The 22,831-nt window shown below is 40.2% G+C and overlaps 1 protein-coding gene across 1 annotated transcript in view; it reads right to left on the bottom strand.

The window, feature by feature from the left end:
• TTC29 (tetratricopeptide repeat domain 29) overlaps window positions 1-22,096 on the bottom strand; it is a 168,909-nt gene extending 146,813 nt beyond the window's left edge. The window contains exons 1-2 of the mRNA XM_036764998.1: window positions 22,005-22,096; window positions 20,576-20,659 (exon numbers count right to left, since the gene is read on the bottom strand). Of these exons, the coding sequence (XP_036620893.1) occupies window positions 20,576-20,659; window positions 22,005-22,096 (176 nt within the window). The remainder of the gene's footprint in view (window positions 1-20,575; window positions 20,660-22,004) is intronic.
• Between the last annotated feature and the right edge of the window lie 735 nt (window positions 22,097-22,831).

Here is a 22,831-nt window from a genome sequence, read left to right as displayed (position 1 = left end):
AAGCTCCAAATGGGGTAACAGAGATGGACATAACTGAAAAAACAACTCATCCGGCCAAAAGGAGGGTACAGTACAGTGGGACTATTGCCTCTTTAATTCTGCAAGTTCTGCCCCTCTTAACGCAGCCCAAAATGCCATTAGCTTTTTTGGCCATTAAGTTAGTTTACATTGAGCTTATATTTCACTGAAACTCTCAGGTCTTTATCAGAATACAGTCGAACCATGCCTCCCCATCTTATACTTATGAATTTGATTTTTTTGCACCCGAGGGCAAGACTTTACATTTGTCCCTATTGAATTTCATCTTGTTAAATTTAACACAGTGATGCAGATCTTGTCAAGAGCCTTTTCGATACTGACTGTCATTCACTGTTTTAGCTAGCTTTGTTTCTGTCTTCAACTCTGAGGAGCCCAAGGAGAGAAATGGAAAGTGGGAAGGGAGAATTTCCCAGTTCTTTCTGAAAGTCCATTTACCAAGCTTTATTAAGGGCCTGTTATGTGTTGGGCACTGTGCAAGATGCTAGGCATATAAAGGCAAAAACCCTTGCCCTCAAAGAGCTTACATTCTATTGGGGGACAGAGAGGAGTCAATATGAAATATATATATAAAATAATCACAAAGTAAATCTTGGAGAGGAGCTTACAACTAAGAGGAAGGCCCCTTATCTGGTAACATAGGAAATATATTGCTCTACAGAGCTGAATTTTCCAGAAGTGCCCAAAATGTTTTAAAAATTTATATTAGGCACTTTGGATGGAAATCTTCCCAAATTAATGTATGACAAACTTCTTAATGTGCCCTGTTCCTGTGAATAAGGTTCATCAAGTTTTGCTCTCTACAGTAATACAGGAATGATCTCAGGGGATTCTCAAGTGTTTTGGGGCTTGGTTCAGCCTTTTGCTGCATTGTCCTGACTGCTGGACTGTACTAGTGACTGAGTCTTTCGTTCTTTCCCTCCCAGCCTCCATCTGTTGGTTTTTAACCAGTTTCTTCTCTTCCTTTCATGTTTCAACCTGCTACATGTAGAAATGTAGGAAAAATCAGAGGCTGCCTGAGTTAAAAAGTGGCTGAGTTTACATGAGTAAATTCACTTTTACTCTTTTACAATATTAGTATGAAGGCTTGAAGATGACTCTCCACAGGGCCTCTTCCTTTTTTCATATTTCATTATTTAATATTTCAGTTTTCAACATTGATTTCCACAAGATTTTGAGTTACACATTTTCTCCCCATTTCTACACTTCCCCCTCCAAGATGGAATATATTCTGATTGCCTTGTTCCACAGTCAGCCCTCCCTTCTGTCACTCCACCCGCCCCTCCATCTCCTTTCCCCTTACTTTCTTGTAGGGCAGGATAGATTTCTATGCCCCATTCCCTATACATCTTATTTCCCAGTTGCATGCGAAAACAATTTTTTTGAGCATCTGCTTTTAAAATTTTGAGTTCCAAATTCTTTCCCCTCTTCCCTTCCCACCCACCCTTCCTAAGAAGGCAAGCAATTCAACATAGGCCACACATGTATCATTATGTAAAACACTTCCACAATAATCGTGTTGTGAAAGACTAACCTATATTTCCCTCCATCCTATCCTGTTCCCCTTTATTCAATTTTATCCCTTGACCCTGTCCCTTTTCAAGAGTGTTTGCTTCTGATTACCTCCTGCTCCCATCTGCCCTCCCTTCTATCATCCCTCCTTTTTTATCCCCTTTGTCCTTCTTTCCTGTGGGGTAAGATACTCAATTGAGTGTGTATGTTATTCCCTCCTCAAGTCAAATCTGATGAGAGCAAGATTCACTCATCTCCCCTTGCCTGCCTCCTCTTCCCTTCCAATAGAACTGCCTTTTCTTGCCACTTTTATGTGAGATAATTTACCCCATTTTATCTCTCCCTTTCTCCCTCTCTCAATATATTCCTCTCTCACCCCTTAATTTTATTTTATTTATCATCCCTTCATATTCAACTCACCCTGTGCCCTCTGTCTATATATATATATATATATATATATATATATATATATATATATATATATATATATATATATATACACATATGTGTGTGTGTGTGTATATTCCCTTCAACTACCCTAATACTGAGAAAGGTCTCATGAATTACACACATCGTCTTTCCATGTAGGAATGCAAACAAAACAGCTCAACTTTAGTAAGTCCCTTAGGAATTCTATTTCTTGTTAACCTTTTCATGCTTCTCTTGATTCTTGTATTTGAAAGTCAAATGTTCTATTAAGCTCTGGTCTTTTCATTGAGAAAGCTTGAAAGTCCTCTTTTTTCTTTAAAGTCCATATTTTGCCTTGGAGCATTATACTCAGTTTTGCTGGGTAGTTGATTCTTGATTTTAATCCTAACTCCTTTGACCTCCAGAATATCATATTCTAAGCCCTTTGATCCCTTAATGTAGGAGCTGCTAGATCTTGTGTTATCCTCATTGTGTTTCCACAATACTCAAATGGTTTCTTTCTGGCTGCTTGCAGTATTTACTCCTTGACCTGGGAACTCTGGAATTTGATGACAATATTCCTAGGAGTTTTCTTTTTGGGATTTTTTTAAAGAGGTGATTGGTAGATTCTTTCAATTTCTATTTTTCCCTCTGGCTCTAGATATCAGGGAAGTTCTCCTTGATAATTTCTTGAAAGATGATGTCTAGGGTCTTTTTTTGATCATGGCTTTCAGGTAGTCCAATAATTTTTAAATTATCTCTCCTAGATCTATTCTCCAGGTCAGTGGTTTTTTCCAATGCAATGTTTCACATTGTCTTCCATTTTTTCATTCTTTTCGTTCTGTTTTATAATATCTTAATTTCTCATAAAGTCACTAGCTTCCACTTGCTCCAATCTAATTTTTAAGGTGGTATTTTCTTCAGTGGTTTTTTGGACCTCCTTTTCCATTTGACCAATTCTGCCTTTCAAGGCATTCTTCTCCTCATTGGCTTTTTGGAGCGCTTTTGACATTTGGATTAGTCTTTTTTTTTTAAGGTGTTATTTTCTTCAGTATTTTTCTGGGTCTCCTTTAGCAAGTCATTGACTTGTTTTTCATGGTTTTCTTACATCACTCTCATTTCTCCTCTCAATTTTTCCTCTACTTTTCTTACTTGCTTTTCCAAATTCTTTTTGAGCTCTTCCATGACCTGAGACCAATTCATATTTTTCTTGGAGGCTTTTGATGTAGGGTCTTTGACTTTGTTGACTTCTGGCTGTATGTTTTGATCTTCTTTGTCACCAAAAAAAGATTCTAGAGTCTGAGTCTGAGTCTGTGTCCTTTTTCACTACCTGGCCATGTTCCCAGCTAACTACTTGACCTTTGAGCTTTTTGTCAGGGTATGACTCTTTTTGTAGAGTAGAGAGTACTTTGTCCCAAGCTTTAGGTGTTACACTGATGTTTCCAGAGCTACCTCTATTCCAATATCACTGCAAGGTGTGCCACACCAGTGCTCCTCCTCCCCCAAGAACCGCCAACCAGGACAGTGACCCAGGTCCAAGCAGGGCACAGCAAGAGAACCTGCCTCTTTGCCAGCAAAATGCTCCTTGCACTCCCGCTCCAATTTACCTCTTGATTCCTTCCACCTTATGAGCCAGAGACTCTGGAAGCAGCTGAGGCTGGAGCTCTGGAAGCAGCCGCTGGCCCTTCCTGCTGCTGCCGCTGCCACTGCTGTGCTATTTCCACCACACCTAGGGCTGGGGCTGTACCGCTTTCACCCCTATCCAACAGTTTTCCCACTAACCTGCTCTGTGGTCTTTGGCATTTGTGGGTTGAGATTTGGCATTTGTGGTAACTGCCACAGCTCAATGATTCATGGCCCTTAGGCCTGCTATGCCCAACTCCCTGTCTGGTTTGTCCTGGCTTGGCCCACAGCTGGGCTGTGCTTCGCTCCCAGCACCATGCAATAGACCCTTCCCAGTGACCACCTGGGCTGCCTTGGGCACCAGAGATACAGAGAGAAAAAGAAAGCCCTAAGGGTGCTTACATTCAATGCTGGTCTTACTAATGTGGAAATATATTTAATATGATTGTCAATGTATGGCCTATATCAGATTGCACGCCATCTTGGGGAGGGGGGAGGGGATGGAGAGGGAGAAAATTTAAAACTCAAAATCTTATGAAAGTGAATGCAGAAAACAATAAGTAAATAAATGTTTTTAAAGGGAAATCAGCTGTCAGGAAGTTGGTCTAGGAGTAAAGACAGGTAAAAGTGGCTGGTAATTATAATCAGTGCATGAGCACCCACTTTGAGGAATACCAGTTGAAAAGAAATTGTGAAAGATTTGTAGTATCATTAATTGATAATGTAATCATTCAATAAAACAGTCACAATTTGAGCTTTTAATGTACATGTTGACAATGATGTAAAGCAGAAGTGTTAAATTTCCCTGCAGACCAGAACTAGATTAAAATATAATTGGGAAATGTTTAAAAAATAAATTAAAATACAGTATAATGTTAAAAAATGCTGGTCTTAGAAACTTGCTATGTATAAACATGTCTTGTTACATTTTAAAGCTTTCAACCAAAAAATCTTTTGTAAATCTGTTGAAGTATCACTAGAAAATAATCTTAAAAACTAAGATTATTTGGTTAGGTATAGGGGTTAGGATTTAATTTTATGTAGGATCACGTATGTTGAATAATATAAGATTAATTCGCTCAGAAAATATTTATTCAATACCATTCATCAGGCATCTATTTTAAGTTCTTTAAAAAAATCAAGTGCTTATTTTGTGGAATGTGCGATGCTAGGTTCTGGGGATACAACAATAGATATACCAAGACCTTGCTCTCCTGGGGTTTGCAATCTAATGAGGAGGGAGGGACTAACATGTATACAAATAAGTCTGCCAGGAGAAAGCAAGGTAGGCTGAAAGGAGAGTCCAGTAAAGGCACTAGGAAAAATCTAAAAGGCGAGAAACACTTTCATCCGGGTGGGTCAGGGAAGGCCTTCATACAAGTTCTATCTGAGCTTTGATGGAAAAGAAAGGCTTCCTGGGGGAAAGGGAGATGTGGGGAGCAGGAGTCTGTTTTAGACATGGGAGGGATAGCCCTAGCAAGGCAGAGAGTCAGGGGAGGGGCTGATGAGGACATGGGAGGAAGGAAGGCTATCTTGGCTGAAAGGTGGAGCATATGAGTGGTAGTAATATGACTGAAGCCTAAACAGAGTTAAGTTAGAACCTGACTTTGGAGGCTCTTGGATGCCAGGAAACCAGGAATTTATATTTGATGTAAAGAAAATAAATGCTGCTTTTGGAGTTAGAAGATATAGATTCAAATCCTGGCTTTGCCCGACATCACATACCACCTTGTGACCTTGGGCATGAGTTATTTAACTTCTCGGCATCTAAGTGTCATAGAAGTTAGAATGCTGGAACTGGAGTCAGGAAGAACTGAATTCAAATCTGGACTCAGACACTTACTAGCTGTGTGCCCCTAGGCTAGTCATTTAACCTATGCTGCCTTAGTGCACTCATATGGAAAATGGGGATAGATCATGCCTACCTCCCATAGCTATTGTGAGGATTAAATGGGTAAATATTTGTAAGGCCCTTGACAAAAGCATTATATAAATATCAGTTATCACCATCATCACCGTCACCACCATCATCACCACCACCATCATCATCACCACCATCATCATCACCATCACCACCACCGTCACTATCACCACCATCACCACCGTCACCATCATCATAATATTAAATGAGGCTGTTAGACTAGATGCCTTCCAAGGTGCCTTCTAACACTAAATATGTGATCCTAAGACACTGAAAGTTATTTGAATAGTGCAGTGATGTGATCTTACTAACATACACATATAAAAAAATTAGATGTTAAACTGGAAGAGAGAAAGCTGGAGTATTTGGGGGAAACTGTATAATGCTTTGAATGACCCAACATTTCTCCCTGAGATGAAGGCTCATCTTTTTTTTTTTTTTTTTTTTTTTTTAGAATTATGCTTGGGCTTCAGGAGAATAAAAAGGAAATCAGGACTGAATCTCAGAGAGGTTAAGTGATTCACCTAAGGTCGTACAACTCCTAAGCATCTCAATCTCAACATGTCCAAAACAGAACTGGTTGCCTTTGCCCCAAAATCTACCTTCTTCCAAACTTCTATTCATGCACCATCATCTTCCCCATCACCCAGGTTTGCAACTTTGATGTCATTCTTGATGCCTTACTCTCATTCACTCCATATACAGAATCAGTTGCTAAATCTTGTTAACTCTATCTACAACATCTCTCCATTCTATTTTCTTCTTTATATTCATATAACCACCACCCTAGTTCAGGTCCTCATCAACCCTAGCCTAGGCTTTGGCAGTAACCTTCTAATGGGTCTTTCTGCCTAATCTCTCCCCACTTCAATCTATAAATGCACACAGCTGCCAAAATTGTTTTTCTAAAGGTGGATCTGATCATGTACCTCTTCTATTCAATAAACTCCAGTGCCTTTCTGTTGTGTCTTGAATCTTGAAACCAGACTCCTCTATCCTGCCCCAGAAAATTCCTCATCCTGCATGACCACTTCAGCCCAGGAATTTGCACTTTAGAGGTGTCCTCAGTCTCGTAGTCCACTGCCTCTGATTGGATGAATCCTCCCAGAACTTCAATTCCAAGAGGGTGCCCAAGCCAGCAATTTCTTCATTTCTCACCAGGCTGTGCTATAGACTTCTCCACCATGCCCCACACCCACCTCCCTCCTCTTCATCCCCTTTTCCATCATCCTTTTACATGTTGTCTTCCTCCATTAGAATCTAGGAGGCAGGAACTGTCTTTCTTTTTCCTTGTATTTCTGTTCCCAGACCTTAGTACAGTGCCTGGAACACTTAATTAGCGTGTGTTAAATGACTGAGTGAATCAAATAGAAACTCCTATATTTGGCACTTAAAACTATTCACAACCTGTGCCCAACCTTCCTGTCAGCCTTATTATATTTTATTTCCCTTCATAATCTCTACAATCCAGCCAAACTGGTCCTTTGTAATGTTCCTCACACATGGAAACTCTACCTCTGATCTCCACGGGCTTTGCACTGTGAGAGAACTTTGGCCTCTATAAAGCCAGGACTGGAGAAATTGGACAGAAATCCAGGCTAAGTAGTCCCAAGTGAATAAACAGCACTTTAAAGTTTGCAAGGCAGTTGTGTTTATGATCTCATCTGAGCCTAAAAGTAATCCTATGAACTGGGAAGCTAGCTTTAGGAAGTGTGCCCATTTTACATATGAGAAAATAAGGTTCAACGCATTTAGATGATTTGCCAATGGTCATGGAGCTCATAAATATCATAGACAGGATTGAAACCATAATCTTCCTCATCCTCTCCGGCTGTCCCCCACGCCTAGAACTCAGTCCTCCAATCCAATTACTAATCTCCCTGACTTCCTTTAAGTCCCATCTTTTACAGGAAGCCTTCCCTAACCCCTCTTATTTCTAGTGCCTTCCTTATTTTAACTATTTCCTATTTATCTGGTCCATAGCTTGCTTGTGTATATTTGTGTGCATGTTGTTTCCCCCTTTGGATTGTAAGTACTTTGAGGTAAGGGACAGTCTTTTGCCTCTTTTTGTATCCCCAGTGCTTAGCATAATGCTTGGCACGGAGTAGGTGCTTAATAAATGTTTATTTTGTGAAGGAATGAATGAATGCTCACATCTAGTACTCTACTCTGCCTCCCATGCTAACTCTTTTGGTGAGGGAATCAATATGAATTTCCAGAGTTGGATTCTTGTGTTGGGAACCTTCCATCCCACCTCCCCAATGGAACATACTAAGAAATGCCCTTCCTGGTTCTGTAGACTATGACTGTTCTGGGAATTGCTTCTGACCACTTATGACTCATTTTTGTGAGGCTTGAAGTGTGAGATGTTGAAAGAGTTCCTTTATTGGGTGCAGAGCCAGAGTAGCTGATAGCTCAGTAGATGCACAGAAAGGAGAAGTCAGGACCCTCAACTACGTGTCTCTTCCTACCCACTTGTGAATTACGCAGGACTGTTTCAAGCTGGGTCCAGAGAGTTGGGTGGGAGGGCAGTGGTGGAGGGCAGTCCATTCCCCCGTCTCAGCCTCCATGTAGTTTTGAGCACATGCCTGAAGCACACATCTTACATGATTTGTAGCCAGATGGGGAGAACTGAGGGTGCTACTGCTCCCTTTGAAACCCCCTGCCCATCTCCCACCCCCCACCACCCCCTGCCCATCATCAGTTCCCCTAGTTTTCCATACTATAATGAGATTTTTTGCCATCTCACAATGCAAGCTTTTAATTGCTAAGTCATACATAATCAGAAGCAGGTCCCTGCAGTCGTTGAGAACTAGGAAAAGCATATCTGGGCATGTTCCATGAGGGATTGGGAGCAAGAAGGGGATCCCCACCCCCCACCCGATACTCTGAATCAATTTCTCTGTACTTGGTCTCAACTTTTTTTTTTGTTTATACATTTTTTTAATTTAAATTTATTTATTTGACATATTTAGTTTTCAGCACTGATTTTCACAATAGTTTGAATTACAAATTTTCTCCCCATTTCTACCCTCCCCCCCACTCCAAGATGGCGTATATTCTGGTTGCCCTGTTCCCCAGTCAGCCCTCCCCTCTATCACCCCCCTCCCCTCTCATCTCCTTTTCCCTTCCTTTCTTGTACGCCCCATTGCCTGTGTATCTTATTTTTTAATTGCATGCAAAAACTTTTTTTTGTTTGTTTTTGAACATCTGATTTTAAAACTTTGAGTTCCAAATTCTCTCCCCTCTTCCCTTCCCACCCACCCTCCCTAAGAAGTCGAGCAATTCAACCTAGGCCACATGTGTATCATTATGTATAACCCTTCCATAATACTCATGTTGTGAAAGACTAACTACATTTTGCTCCTTCCCAACCCATCCCGCTTTATTGAATTTTCTCCCTTGACCCTGTCCCCTTTCCAAAGTGTTTGTTTTTGATTACCTTCACCCCCGTCAGCCCTCCCCTCCATCATCCCCCCCCTTTTATTTTTTTTTCTTCCTCCCTCTTCTTTCCTGTGGGGTAAGATACACAACTGAGTATGTATGGTATTCCCTCCTCAGGCCAAATCTGATGAGCGCAAGGTTCACTCGTTCCCCCCTCACCTGCCCTCTCCCCTCCTCCCACAGAACTGCTTCCTCTTGCCACCTTTATGTGAGATAATCCACCCCATTCTATCTCTCTCTATCTCCCTCTCTCAGTATGATGCTCTCTCATCCCTTAATTTCATTTTATTTCTTTTAGATATCTTCCCTTCATCTTTAACTCACCCTGTGTCACACATATATATACACATAGATATATACATACATACACATTCACTTATATATATACATAAACATATATATATATATATATATATATATATGCATATTCCCTTCAGCTACCCTAATACTGAGGTCTCATAAATCATCCATGTCCTCTTTCCATGTAGGAATGTAAACAAAACAGTTCAACTTTAGTAAGACCCTTGCAATTTCTGTTTCTTGATTACCTTTTCATGCTTCTCTTGATTCTTATGTTTGAACGTCAAATTTTCTATTCAGTTCTGGTCTTTTCACTGAGAAAGCTTGAAAGTCCTCTATTTTATTGAAAATCCATATTTTGCCTTGGAGCATGATACTCAGTTTTGCTGGATAGGTGATTCTAGGTTTTAATCCTAGCTCCATTGACCTCCGGAATATCGCATTCCAAGCCCTTCGATCTCTTAATGTAGAAGCTGCCAGATCCTGGGTTATTCTGATTGGGTTTCCACAATACTCAAATTGTTTCTTTCTGGCTGCTTGCAGTATTTTCTCCTTGATCTGGGAGCTCTGGAATTTGGCGACAATATTCCTAGGAGATTTCTTTTTTGGATCTATTTGAGGAGGTGATCGATGGATTCTTTCAATTTCTATTTTGCCCCGTGGCTCTAGAATATCAGGGCAGTTCTCCTTCATAATTTCTTGAAAGATGATATCTAGGCTCTTTTTTTGATCATGGCTTTCAGGTAGTCCAATTATTTTTAAATTATCTCTCCTGGATCTATTTTCCAGGTCAGTGGTTTTTGCAAGGAGATATTTCACATTGTCTTCCATTTTTTCATTCCTTTGGTTCTGTTTTATAATATCCTGGTTTCTCACAAAGTCACTAGCTTCTACTTGCTCCAATCTAATTTTTAAAGTAGTATTTTCTTCAGTGGTCTTTTGGACCTCCTTTTCCATTTGGCTAATTCTGCCTTTCAAGGCATTCTTCTCCTCATTGGCTTTTTGGAGCTCTTTTCCCATTTGAGTTAATCTGTTTTTTAAGGTGTTGTTTTCTTCAGTGTATTTTTCAGTATTTTTTTGGGTCTCCTTTAGCAAGTCATTGACCTGTTTTTCATGGTTTTCTCGCATCCTTCTCATTTCTCTTCCCAATTTTTCCTCTACTTCTCTAACTTGCTTTTCCAAATCCTTTTTGAGCTCTTCCATGGCCTGGGACCAGTTCCTGTTTTTCTTGGAGGTTTCTGTTGTAGGCTCTTTGACTTTATTAATTTCTTCTGTCTGTATGTTTTGGTCTTCTTTGTCAGCAAAGAAAGAATGCAGAGTCTGAGACTGAATCTCGGTGCGTTTTCGCTGCCTGGCCATAATCCCAGCCAACTAACTTGACCTTTGAGTTTTTCAGTGGGGTATGACTGCTTGTAGACTACAGAGTTCTATGTTCCACGTTTGGGGGGGAGGTGCCAGCTCTGCCGCACCAGCACTGCTCCTTCCCCAAGGACCCCCAACCTGAACTGGGCTCAGATCTTCGGCAGGCTGTGCACCCCTGCTCTGATCCGCCACTTAATTCCTCCCACCAGGTGGGCCTGGAGCCGGAAGCAGCAGCAGCTGTAGCTGCCCCACCTCCGCTGCCCCCAGGGCTGGAAGCCGAACCTCGAACTCCTTCCACTCCCGCAGCTTTTCCCACTAACCTTCTCAGCAGTCTTTGGTGTTTGTGGGTTGAGAAGTCTCGTAACTGCCGCAGCTCACTGATTCAGGGTGCTAGGGCCCCCTCCACCCGGCTTCTGGTCTGGATGGTCCAAGTCGCTCAGGCTGGGCTCTGCTCCACTCCGTTCCCTGCTCCCAGCTCCGTGCGGGATAGACCTCACCCAGAGACCATCCAGGCTGTCCTGGGCTGGAGCCCTGCTTCCCTCTGCTGTTCCGTGGGTTCTGCCGTTCTAGAATTGGTTCAGAGCCATTTTTTATAGGTTTTTGGAGGGGCTCGGCAGGGAGCTCAGGCTGGTCCCTGCTTTCCAGCCGCCATCTTGGCTCCACCCCCTCAAGGCTCATCTTTTTTAACATCTGTATTATTTTGCTGTTAATGCCTCACAGATACAAGCTAGGGGATGCTATATTCTCCAAGGGATTCAGGTTGTGGGTCAACAAAACAACAATAGATAGGCGCAGAACAAGCGTGAATAGCTCTGAAATGGATTACCACAAAAAGTTTCATCCAAGAAGTGGAGCAAAGGAGAGATGTGTTTGTTTGTTTATTGCTTAGTCATTTTAAGTTATGCCTGACTCTCTGTGATCCGATTTGGGGTTTTCTTGGCAAAGATATTAAAGTAGTTTTGCCATTTCCTTCTTCAGCTCATGTTACAGATGAGGAAACTGAGGCCAACCGGGTTGTGACTTACCCAGGGTCACCCAGCTAATAAGTGTCTGAGGCTGGATTTGAACTCAGGTCTTCCTAACTCCAGGCCCAGCTCTCAATCCACTATGTCATCTAGCTGCCCAAAAGAGAGATACCTTCCTGAAAAGAAGATGAACTAATTTAGCAGAGAGAGCAATCTTACTCCTCATCATGCAATATCAAGAAATATTGAAGTAGGCCTACCTCAAAGATGAGGAAATGGCCGGGTGGTGATGGTCACCCTTGGGGGGACTACCCACATTAGTGCAATCCTCTCAAGGAGTCATAGATCCACTTTCATTGACATTACAATGCTTCAAGGTTTATAAAAATGCTTTGTATGTATTATTTCAATTGATTTTTACAATATCCCTGTGAGAGAAGTGATGCAAATATTATGATCCCTCTTTCACAGGTGAAGAAACTGAGGATCTGAGGTACTAAAAGGCTTTTGTATGTTCATGCAGCTCCCAAGTGGCTAGAACAGGGATGCAACTCGGGGTCTAAGTGAGGGATTCCATCCACTTCTCTACATGGTCTCAAGATCACCTTTGTAAATCAACACAAAGTATGAAGAGTTCGAAATGGACCTGACTGGGCTATTCTGAGCCAGGTGATCAAGCTTATTTTTTCAGTCAATTAACAAGCATTAAGTGCTTCCTATGTGCCAGGCACTGTGCAAAGCTCCAGGGACACACACTAAAAATAGGCCTCCTGCCATTCAGGAGCTCATATATATCAATGGAGGGGTGAGCATGTATATTTAAACAGGTATAATCAAGATACGTGTGCTAGAGGGCACAGGGGATAGAGAGCTGGGCCTGGAGTCAGGAAGACCTGAGTGCAAATCTGGCCTCAGACACTTACTAGCTGTGTGACCCTGGGAAAGTCACTTAATGATGTTTGACTCAGTTTCCTCATCTGTTAAATGAGTTGGAGAAGGAAATGGCAAACCAGTCCAGTATCTTTGCCAAGAAAACTGAACAATAACAACAACAAGATACTATCATCAATGGTAGCTAGCCGTAAGGAGAAAGGCTATAACAGCCCAATATGAATCTTATGTCATTTAATCCTCACAGCAGTCTTGGGAAGGGGATATTGGTATTATCCCCATTTTACAGATGAGAAAATTGAGGCAGATAAAAGTTAAATGACTAACCCAGTGGCACCCAGCTAGCAAAGGTCTGAGTCTGGGGGAACTGGACAAATATCTCTAGCAGAAGATAGCGTTTGATCTGAGTCTTGAAGGAAGCCAGGGACGAGGAGGAACGTGGGGAGGGAGAGCATCCCCGACATGGGGGATGGCCAGTGAAAAAGGTGAAGGGGTGGGAGACACAGTATCATGTGCAAGGAACAGCTAGTGGACTGATCCATAGAACACTGGAATTCATTGAGGGGAGTAGAATGTAAGAAGACAAGGAAAGGGGTTAAGCTGAAGAGTTTTAACCAAAGCAGTAGAGGACTGAACAAAGGACTAAACAAAGGACTTCCTATTTGATCGGGAAAGCTGGCGCAGCTTCTTAAGGAACCTAGTCATATAGTCAGACCTATATTTAAGAAAAATCCCTTTGGCAGCCGTATAGAGAACGGATTGGTGCTTGGTTAGTCATTTTTCAGTTGTGTCCGATTCTGTGACCCCATTTGGAAGGTTTTCTTGGTAAAGACACTGGAGTGGTTTGTCATTTCCTTCTCTGGCTCATTTTACAGATAAGGAAACTGAGGCAAACAGGGTTAAGTGACTTGCCCACGGTCACCCGGCTAGTAAGTGTGTGAGATTGGATTTGAACTCAGGAGAAGGAGTCTTCCTGACTCCAGGCCTAGTACTCTATCCACTCTATCCAGCTACCTAGCTGCCCAAGTAAACAATTAGGAAAATTTCTCCACTACTTATTATAGAAAGTGAGAAAGTAACATTTTTTCATTTTCTTATGCAAGAAATCTCTTAAGTAGCACACAAACCAACGTTTTATGTGTCTGTAAAGAGATGGTCCTACGGTAGAGACAGGATCCACCTAATCGTGTGTGTCCAGAAGACTCAAATCAGAACACAGTCCAAAGAACAACAGAGCTCAAGAGTGGCCGTGGGAAGGCGAGAGCACCAGGCGGAACACCACCAGCCCATGCCACGCTGAGCAGTCTCAAGGTGACCTAGGCTATCACAGTGTCTTCAATTTCCAGTACAGAAAAGAGAGCAGGGCTGTGACACCTGGGGGTGAGGATAGGCTTAGAGATGAGTTTTCTATCACTTGTCTTTTAAGGATGAGTGTTTTTCAATCTTTACGGGAAAGAATAAAAGAAGGTCGACATCGGTGGGGGGTGGAGTCTGTCATTGCAGAGAAATCCTAAATCGTCTACAGAAGATTTGTAAAATGGGCCAAAATCACAGGTTATATTTTAAACCTAATTGCTTACATACAGACAGCAAGCTGAAAAACCCAAACCTCAAAGAGAACAAATTTGCCCCTCTTTCACATGTATGAACCAGTTACAGATTTATGCTAAAAATATGACTTATTTTGAATGTTTGTCAAAAGAGTTTAAGCAATTTGCAAAAACTTTTATAATTTAAAATAATGAAGTCATAGTTCAAATGTTGGAAAAGGTCCAACAGGATTAATGAGTGTTAACTAAATGATAACATGTTTTCCTTCAAAAGAATTCACATTTGACCCTCTAATGAGAAAGAGGCAATATACTAAAATACCAAAAACAGAAGGAAAAAAAGCTCTTTAAAAGCATATTTGTCAGCCTTCTTCCTCTCATTAGAAAGGTAGGGATTGTAGATGTAGGATTTTGTAAAAAGCTGCCAGACACTGTTACTATGTTGGTTGATTTTGCTGAAATGATTAGATTTTCTGTTGTTGTAAGGAAGAATATAAACCAGTGAACAGCTAAGAAGTGTCATGTAAAAATGAAATGAAAGAATAAAATTATTAGAACATAAATATGTAAATTAAAGATACAAAATATGTACATAAACTGCTTAAAACAGCTCATGTAGCAGAAATCTACTTAAGAATGGATGTTTTAAAAATCATATATTTAAGGAAAAATAACATCTGGTCACACAAGGCGGAAATGGGAGTCACGGGGAGCGGGTTTCAGTTAAACATCAGACGGATGAGAGCTGAGCAAAAATGGAATTGGGCACCTCATGAGGCTGTGAGGTGTCTGCCAGGCAACACGTGACAGGACCATTTCTCCGGCATGTTGAAGACAAACTCCAGAATTCTACGAAGTTTTAACGTGACTGAAAAAAGTCACAAAATGTCAATAGCTATGGTTTTTATGTTGGTATAGTCCCATAAATGCTGAGAAAAAAAGACGATTAAACAGAATTGAATGTAATGGCCTGAAAAGCCACTGCTGTCTATGGCAGCATTAAAGCACAATAGTCTACAGGCCCCTATCTTGTTTGAAGGATCCTTGATTCTGTGTGTATTGGACATATTTGATGAATGCTGAATAAATAATATGGTCTGGACCTGTGATCTCTGGTGGCTTTTATAATTGAACAATTCCATCAGGGCTATGGAGGAGAAAAGGACCGTTTTCATGAAACTTTTAGTTTTTCTACTTTTAGCACTAACTTCTTTATGGCTTCCCCTCATCACTCCAGTACTCCAGTAACATCAGCAGGCAGTGGTAATATGTCATAATAACCCTTAACATTTCCTAAATATGACAAGAATCAGAACAAACTCCTTCCTTCAGAGCCCTGATTTTTAAACCTTGAATTCCTACTTTTTTCTCTAAATGTTGACGCTGTTCAGACATTTGTGTTTGACTCTTTGGGACCCCATTTGGGGTTTTCTTACCAGGAATATGAGTGGTTTGTTATTTCCTTCTTCAGCTCATTTTACTTGGGGTTTTTCATATGGTTTTTTTTGGTGCGGGAAGAAATAAACATTTATTAATTATCTACTATGTGCCATGCACTGTGCTAAACACTCTGCAAATATCGTTTCACTAGATCCTCATAATGACCCTGGCAGGTGGGTGCTATTATCATCCCTATTTTACAGTTGAAGGAACTGAGGCAGACAGGCTATGTGACTTTCCTAGGGTCTCACAGCCAGTAAGTGTCTGAGGCTTGATTTGAACTTAGGTCTCCTTGACTCTAGGCCCAGCGTTCTCTCCATACTGCATGGCCATCTAGCTGGGGGCTAATTGCTTCATATTGTGAAAGGATACATAGCGTTCTCCAGCTTATTTTACAAATGAAGAAATTGAGGCAAACAGGTTTAAGTGACTTGCCCAGAGTCACACAGGTAGTAAGTGTCTGAGACTGGATTTGAACTCAAGTTTCCTGACCCCAGGCCCTTTATGTGCCGTACCACCTAGTTAAGTAGCTAAAGTTTAAAAAACTTAATCGCTACCATATTTAAAGACCACTTCCTTCAGTGACACTCTCATGCCTTCTGGTGGGGTAGCATTCAGTCTGAGTTCCCTGAAGTTGTGTCAGCCCAAGCCTATGATCCCGTAGGTTCTACCCAAGCCAGAGAGGCTTGGAGCATGGCCAAGTCAAGGCCGCTGAGCAAAGGCCTGAATCTTGGTCATCTGAGGCCTCGCCCAGCTAAGTTCAAAGGCTCCTGGGAGGGTTAGCCTGAGGCTGATGATGAATTATTGGGCCACAGCAGTTTGCCAAGAATAACTATTTTAGTTAAAGAGGGAGTGCTCTGCCTTAGTGAAGGGAGCGTTCACAGCCATGGAATCCCACTTTCCACTGAAGCATAGGTACGGAGGATGCTGTGAGAAAATTATCTAGGAACTCAACTCCTAGGATGCATATCCTCCTCTTTCCTCACTAAGGATTTTAAAAAATTAATTCTTCCACACCTGCATTCGATACTTGAGGACCGGCACACATCTTATTGATCGTTATATCCCCTATAAAACATAATAGTTATGTGAATTTAGAGCTGGAAAGGACTTCAGAGGCGAGCCAGTGTACACACGTACACACACACACACACACACACACACACACACATTTTAGAGATGAGGAAACTGAGGCCAAACAACATGCCCAAGATCACGTAGAATCTGAGGCAGGATATGAACCTGAGTCTGACTCCAGAGTCAGTCATCTTTCCAAGGTACTACTCTCTGTTGTTGCTGTTCAGTCATTTTTTCAGTCATGTCTGACTCTTCATGACCCCATTTGGGGTTTCTTGGCAGAGATACTGGAGTGGTTTGCCATTTCCTTCTTCAGCTCATTTTACAGATGAAGAAACTGAGGTAAACAGGGTTAAGTGACTTGCCCAGGGTCACCCAAGCTAGTAAGTGTCTGAGGCTGGATTTGAACTCAGGAAGATGAGTCTTCCTGGTTTCCAGCTTAGTGTTCTATGTGTGCACTATGGTGCCATCTTGCTGCCCACTGTACCACTCAGCCTCCCTATGAACCATGGTTCTGTGTATATTGGGCATATTTGATGAGCGCTGAATAAATGATATGCTCTGGACCTGTGATCTCATTGGTATAGGAACTCCAGGATAATGGAGCTCCCATGGCCAATGCAGGTTTGCATCTTCTCTTCCATTGACCATTTTGGTGAGCTGTCAAAACCAGTAAGAGTTTAAATGACCTGCCCAAGGTTGTACAACCAGTATATATCAAAAGCAAGATTGGAACTTACGTCTTCCTGGTTCTGAGGCCAACTTTCTGTTCAATATGCCAGGATCTTCGCAGAAATTTCTACTTTTTTGTCTCTTTTAGAGACAACTATGTGGCACAGTGGATAGGGCATTGTAGAGGCAACCACATGGCACAGTGGATAGAGCATTGGGCCCAGAGTCACAAAGACCTCAGTTCCAATCTTGCCTCAGACAGTTGCTGACTCTGTGACCCTGGGCAAGTCACTTAACCACTGTTTGCTTCAGTTTCTTTAACCATTAAATGTGTAGCACTTCTCTCCCACGGCTGTTGTAAGGATCAAATGAAAAAAAATATTTGTAAAATTCTAATCACGGTGCCTGGCAGGCAGTAGCTAATATATAAAAGCTTATTTCTTTCCCTTCCTCCAACTCCCATCTTCTGACTCAGTTTTCTACTGGGAGCATCTTATTTTTTTTCCCATTCACTTACTTAACTTTTTGTTGAAACTTTGTTCTAATGATTTATCATCACTCTCTAAGTCTTCAGGTTTCCATAAATAAAGCTTCTCCTGGTTTTTATTTTAGCTAAAAGCCTTTTATTTCCTATTGTCTCCCTTCCTCTATTAGCTACCACATGAAAGAAATGAACAATGAAAAGAAAGATAATTCAGCGTTCCTGGTTCTCAGTCTCTGTCTCTAAAATAATTTCTTCCACAAGTACTTGGTTGATCAGTGTCCCGCCATTGAAAGTATATATATATATATATATATATATATATATATATATATATATATATATATACATACATACATACATACACACAACACACACATATGTATATATATATTTAATTGGTGGTGGTGGTGGCCATAAAGATTTAAACCTATCAGTTCATTGGGATAAGGAACTCCTAGTGAGGAAACTCCTTCTAGCAATGCAGCATGGGACTTGCTCTATAACTGATTATCTGTGAAAATTGCCTGGGAGCACTGAGAAGTGAATTGCTAGGGTCACACAGCCAGAAGATGTTAGAGACATAACTTGAACCCAGATCTTTCTGACTCTGAAACCAACTCTCTATTCACAAAGCTAGCTTCCTGTCTTCTACGAATTGAATCCATTTCCATTCAATCTTTCAGACCCAGTGAAATAAACCCCAGTGAGGCTTTGGCCCTGATGTCAAAGGCACAGGGATCAGCAGATGCCCACCTTACCCCCTTGTGGGTTGTCTAACGATGGACCTGCATACACGAGAGCCAACCCCATTCTGCTAAGGTTTGGGCAGCTGTTCACTGCACCATTGGCTAAGTATTATAAAGCACTAGATAAATCCAAAATAAATTGTTTAAAAAGATTTTGCTTTCTTTACCTTTAAACCAGAACTCCAGCACCACATACACATAACATTTGCCTTTAAAAATAGCTACAGCATCATAATGTATTAAACATGAATCTTCTCTACCACTTGTTAGTGGCAAGGACATCAAGTTAGAATGAGAATTGTATTTATCTCAAATCCCCATTAGGACACAGCATAAGACACACCGAAATACTGAATTGCATAGTTACTTTATAAAAGTTAATTTAAAATTTTATAAGTCAGGAAAATTTTTTAAAAATCATGTAAGAAGGGCCTGTTTGTAATCCTCCCTTACGCTGCATGCATATTGATGCAGTTAAATATTCAGTATTTATTTTCAGCCAGCATGCACAGGTATATGTGCTGGCAAAGAACTGATACATACTTTATGCATGCAATTTATTAATTATTTATGCAAATAATCACACATTTGTATTGTATGAAGCTCAAATGAAGCATGAAAGCAAGTGACCACTAGTTTATGTTCATACTCTCCCCTTCTTTTTACTTTGTTAAAAAAGGTCTCTTATAGGCCACCCGCCCCCTACCCTTCCCTTTTTCCCCCTCCTTTCCCTCCATCCCCCTCCCATCACCCCCGAAAACTTGCTCTTAACAGTGAACAGGTTTAATCAAGGTTTTAGAGGATCATTTCAACTTCAAGTTTACCCAGTATTGCACAGTTCACTTGTTATGAAGTCTCCTAAATTAATTTAGAATCAAATTCTTTCAGATTTTTAACCCCACTGATTTTACTCCATTAAAGCACCAGCAAGCATGTTTTATAAAAAGAGGTTCTAGAGATGCTAATGACTTGGTGCTAGATATGCTAATGACTTAGGTCAGAAATTAGTACAAAATGTTTATTACATTATGAAAATGACTAAAGCATTGCCCCCTTTGTATCAAAATACTCCTAACTGAATTGAACACATTATTTCAGTAACGGTACATTTCCTTATTTCAGTTATACAATTTCAATGTGATTTTTAAGAACTTCAAAGATTTTAGCAAAATTAAATTAAACTATTTTATCAAATGAGTCACGTAAAAGAGATTAAGAGTCATGTTTTTTTTTTTATTCTCTGGGTCTCAGTTTCTACATCTATATATGAGGGGAGAGCTCCTTTCAATTCCATTCTCTGATTCTGGGATCCTAAAAAATGAGTTCATTTAAGAGCTAACACTAAGAAATATCATAAGAGACTCCAACAAAACCATTGATGCTACAGGTAAAAAACGATGCTTATTTAAATGCTATTCTAGGTCTTTGTCAGTTTCTCCTAGTCTAACAAGGATTTTAAAAAAAATAATCAAATACACAGATCAGGCACACCAAAAAATTATGCGTATATTTTCACATTTTAAAAATTTAAACACACTAAAACCTACTCCATGTAGAATCATTAGTTTCTTCACCAGGTAAACGGGGATAATGTTACCTCTGGTACCTACTTCACAGCACTATTGTGAGGATCGAATGAGATAATGTCCATTAAGGGCTTTGTAAACCTTTAAAAAAACTACATAAATGGCAGCTATATTATTATACATTCTCTAGTCCTCTTAGTCTTTTAAGTCAGTATTTGGAAGCAAAGAGGTACATTAATAGAGGATAAAAGTACCAGGAAAAAAATATGGATCTAATAAGCTCTCCTAATACAAGTTTTTTTTTTTTCATGACTGTAAAAACACCTTAAAAAGAAGGTTAAGAGGCAATTAATGACAAAACCTTAACTAAAATATTGCAAATGTGATATCATAATACCTTGGTAAATACGAGAATTATGAGAGCCACGAAATTAAAGGACTTTGATACATGTAAGATCAGTAGAAATGATTCATCATAATTTAATGGATGTTTAATTTTTAAATGCCATGTTCCCATAAAAAAGGTATACTGAATAGGGGAACTGGAAATTTCAACAGAGAATCAAGACAAAAGAAACAAACTTTATATATGAAAGCCTTTTTAAAGGCTACACTTACGCAGCTGCTTCTTCTTTTGTCAACCCTTTCCATTTCAGTTCCAGATACTTATCTGTCTCATCTTTAATTTTTATCAATTGAGCCCTAAATTTAAATGAGAGAAAAAAAGTTAAAAGAGAACTAAAGTGCCAAGTAGAAAGATGAACAAGATATACAGATGGAAACCAGAGGAGAAGAAGTACTGGAAAGGAACATTGATGAGTCCGCTGGGGATGAGCAGTTTTGCACAAAGAATTGAGTAAACTGAGTTAAACCTTTGGAATAAATAGCTGTGTTCAAGTCTTTATTATGTAGGACTGAAAATTTTCAAGGTGGGAAAAACTGTTGAGCCCAGACTCTAAACCAATATGGTATTCAAGGACAGGATAGTCATAAAGTCTTTTTTGTCCTTCAAATATTAATTTTGAAGCTTTAGTAATGTAACTGAAAACAATATAATAATAGATTAATAAGTAATATCTTATGTAATATGTACATATAATATATCACATATAATATATCACATATAATATGCTATATTTTATAATATAATATAATCACTAAGAGGCCTTTAAATGTAAAAAGTTGCTAACAGTAGGACTCTATTTTCTCATCTATGGAAGTCATTTCACATGTTTATTTTCAGGGTGTTTTTTGTTTGTTTCAGATCTGTGATTTCTATTTTTAAATTTAAAAAAATATTATTTCTTTTAAAAACTAGAGCTTATCTAAAAGAGGATGCAGTGTTGTATATGGAAGAAATAGAACACTTCTGTTTATATCTAAAGAACAGAACTTAGAGTAACAGTTACAATGAGGCAACTTTGAGACAATATGGAGAACAACTTCTGAACACTTAGAGCTACCTAAAAAGGGAACTGGCTGTCTTTGGAAATAGTGAGTTCTCTGTCACTGAAGGTCTTTAAGCAGGACCTAGATGACTGCAGGTCGGAGACGCTACAGGTGGGAGTCGTACTCTAGGTGTGTGTTGTGATAGATGACCTCTGAGGAGATCCCTTTGAGTTCTGATATTCTCTGAGTGTCTTTGTGATAGCCTTCCTACTCAGACAGTCCGTGGCTGGTCACCAATGACACCAAAGCTATTATTTCTGGTGTTAACTCAGACCCAATCCACTGTGAGTGGTAAATATCAGACCTCTTTCTTTTGAGACAGAAACCAATAGTGTACCTTTAGCTTAACTATGACCAGTATAGGAGTAAATGACCTGGGTACATTCAAGGACATACTTAATCTATGGAACTGATGGAAAATGTTTGGGATATCATAATCTCTTGGGACAAACTTCACTCCATGAATTCTTCTCTTATTTCTCTTCCTGGACCACCCTCCCTCTATGCCCACTGGAATTGTAGGAGACAAAGAATCACAGAAATTAAAAACCAAAACGAAACAAAAAAGCCCCCAAACACCAGGATCAGAGCCACTTACCTTGTGAGGCCTGCTGGGGAACATGTTGTCCTCTTTCTTGTTAAGCGGGCAAGCTTTGAATATTCTATCTGCACAGGTGGCAAAGTTGTCATTGTGAACTAGGAGAAAAGTGCAGAAACATTGTTTATTTTAATGAAGGGTTTCAAAGTGTGGAGATCTTATCAGAGACCCATATGCTATCACAGCAACTGGTACTGAAAGCATTCGTGTGGCAGACACTCAGCTGTCCAGGTTAGGGAGGATTTGGGGCTGCTTGCTTTCTCACTTCTTCTTTCCATTTCTTGCTTTTGGCCACTTGATAAATGATTTGCATATGCAATATGAAATACAGATTAGAATTAGAAATAGATTAGATATAGATAATAGATAATAGAGCAGATGAAATATAGATTAGATTAGAATAGATTAGGGGCAGGTAGGTGGCACAATGGATAGAGTACTCATCTTCCTGAGTTCAAATCTGGCTTCAGACACTTACTAGCTGTGTGACCCTGGGCAAATCACTTAACACTGTTTACCTCAGTTTCCTCATCTGTATAATGAGCTAGAGAAGAAAATGGCAAGGCATTCCAGTATCTTTGCCAAGAAAATCCCAAATAGGGTCATGAAGAGTCAGACATGACTGAATAACAACAAAAGGGGAAAATAAATTCTGTTTTAGAATGGTTGAGTTTGAGATGGAGTAGGTGAGGTAGAATAGGGAGAGTGCATTGGAGTTAGAAAACCTAAATTCCAATCCAGCTGGTGTGATCAGGACCCCAAAAGGCAAAGACCATCCCTCTGAAAGCAACCCAGAATCCTAGCAAGCCCACCCCAACCCCATGAGA

Source organism: Trichosurus vulpecula, chromosome 6, assembly GCF_011100635.1.
Source record: "Trichosurus vulpecula isolate mTriVul1 chromosome 6, mTriVul1.pri, whole genome shotgun sequence".
NCBI lineage: Eukaryota > Metazoa > Chordata > Mammalia > Diprotodontia > Phalangeridae > Trichosurus > Trichosurus vulpecula.
This window is presented reverse-complemented; position numbering and strand designations above follow the sequence as displayed.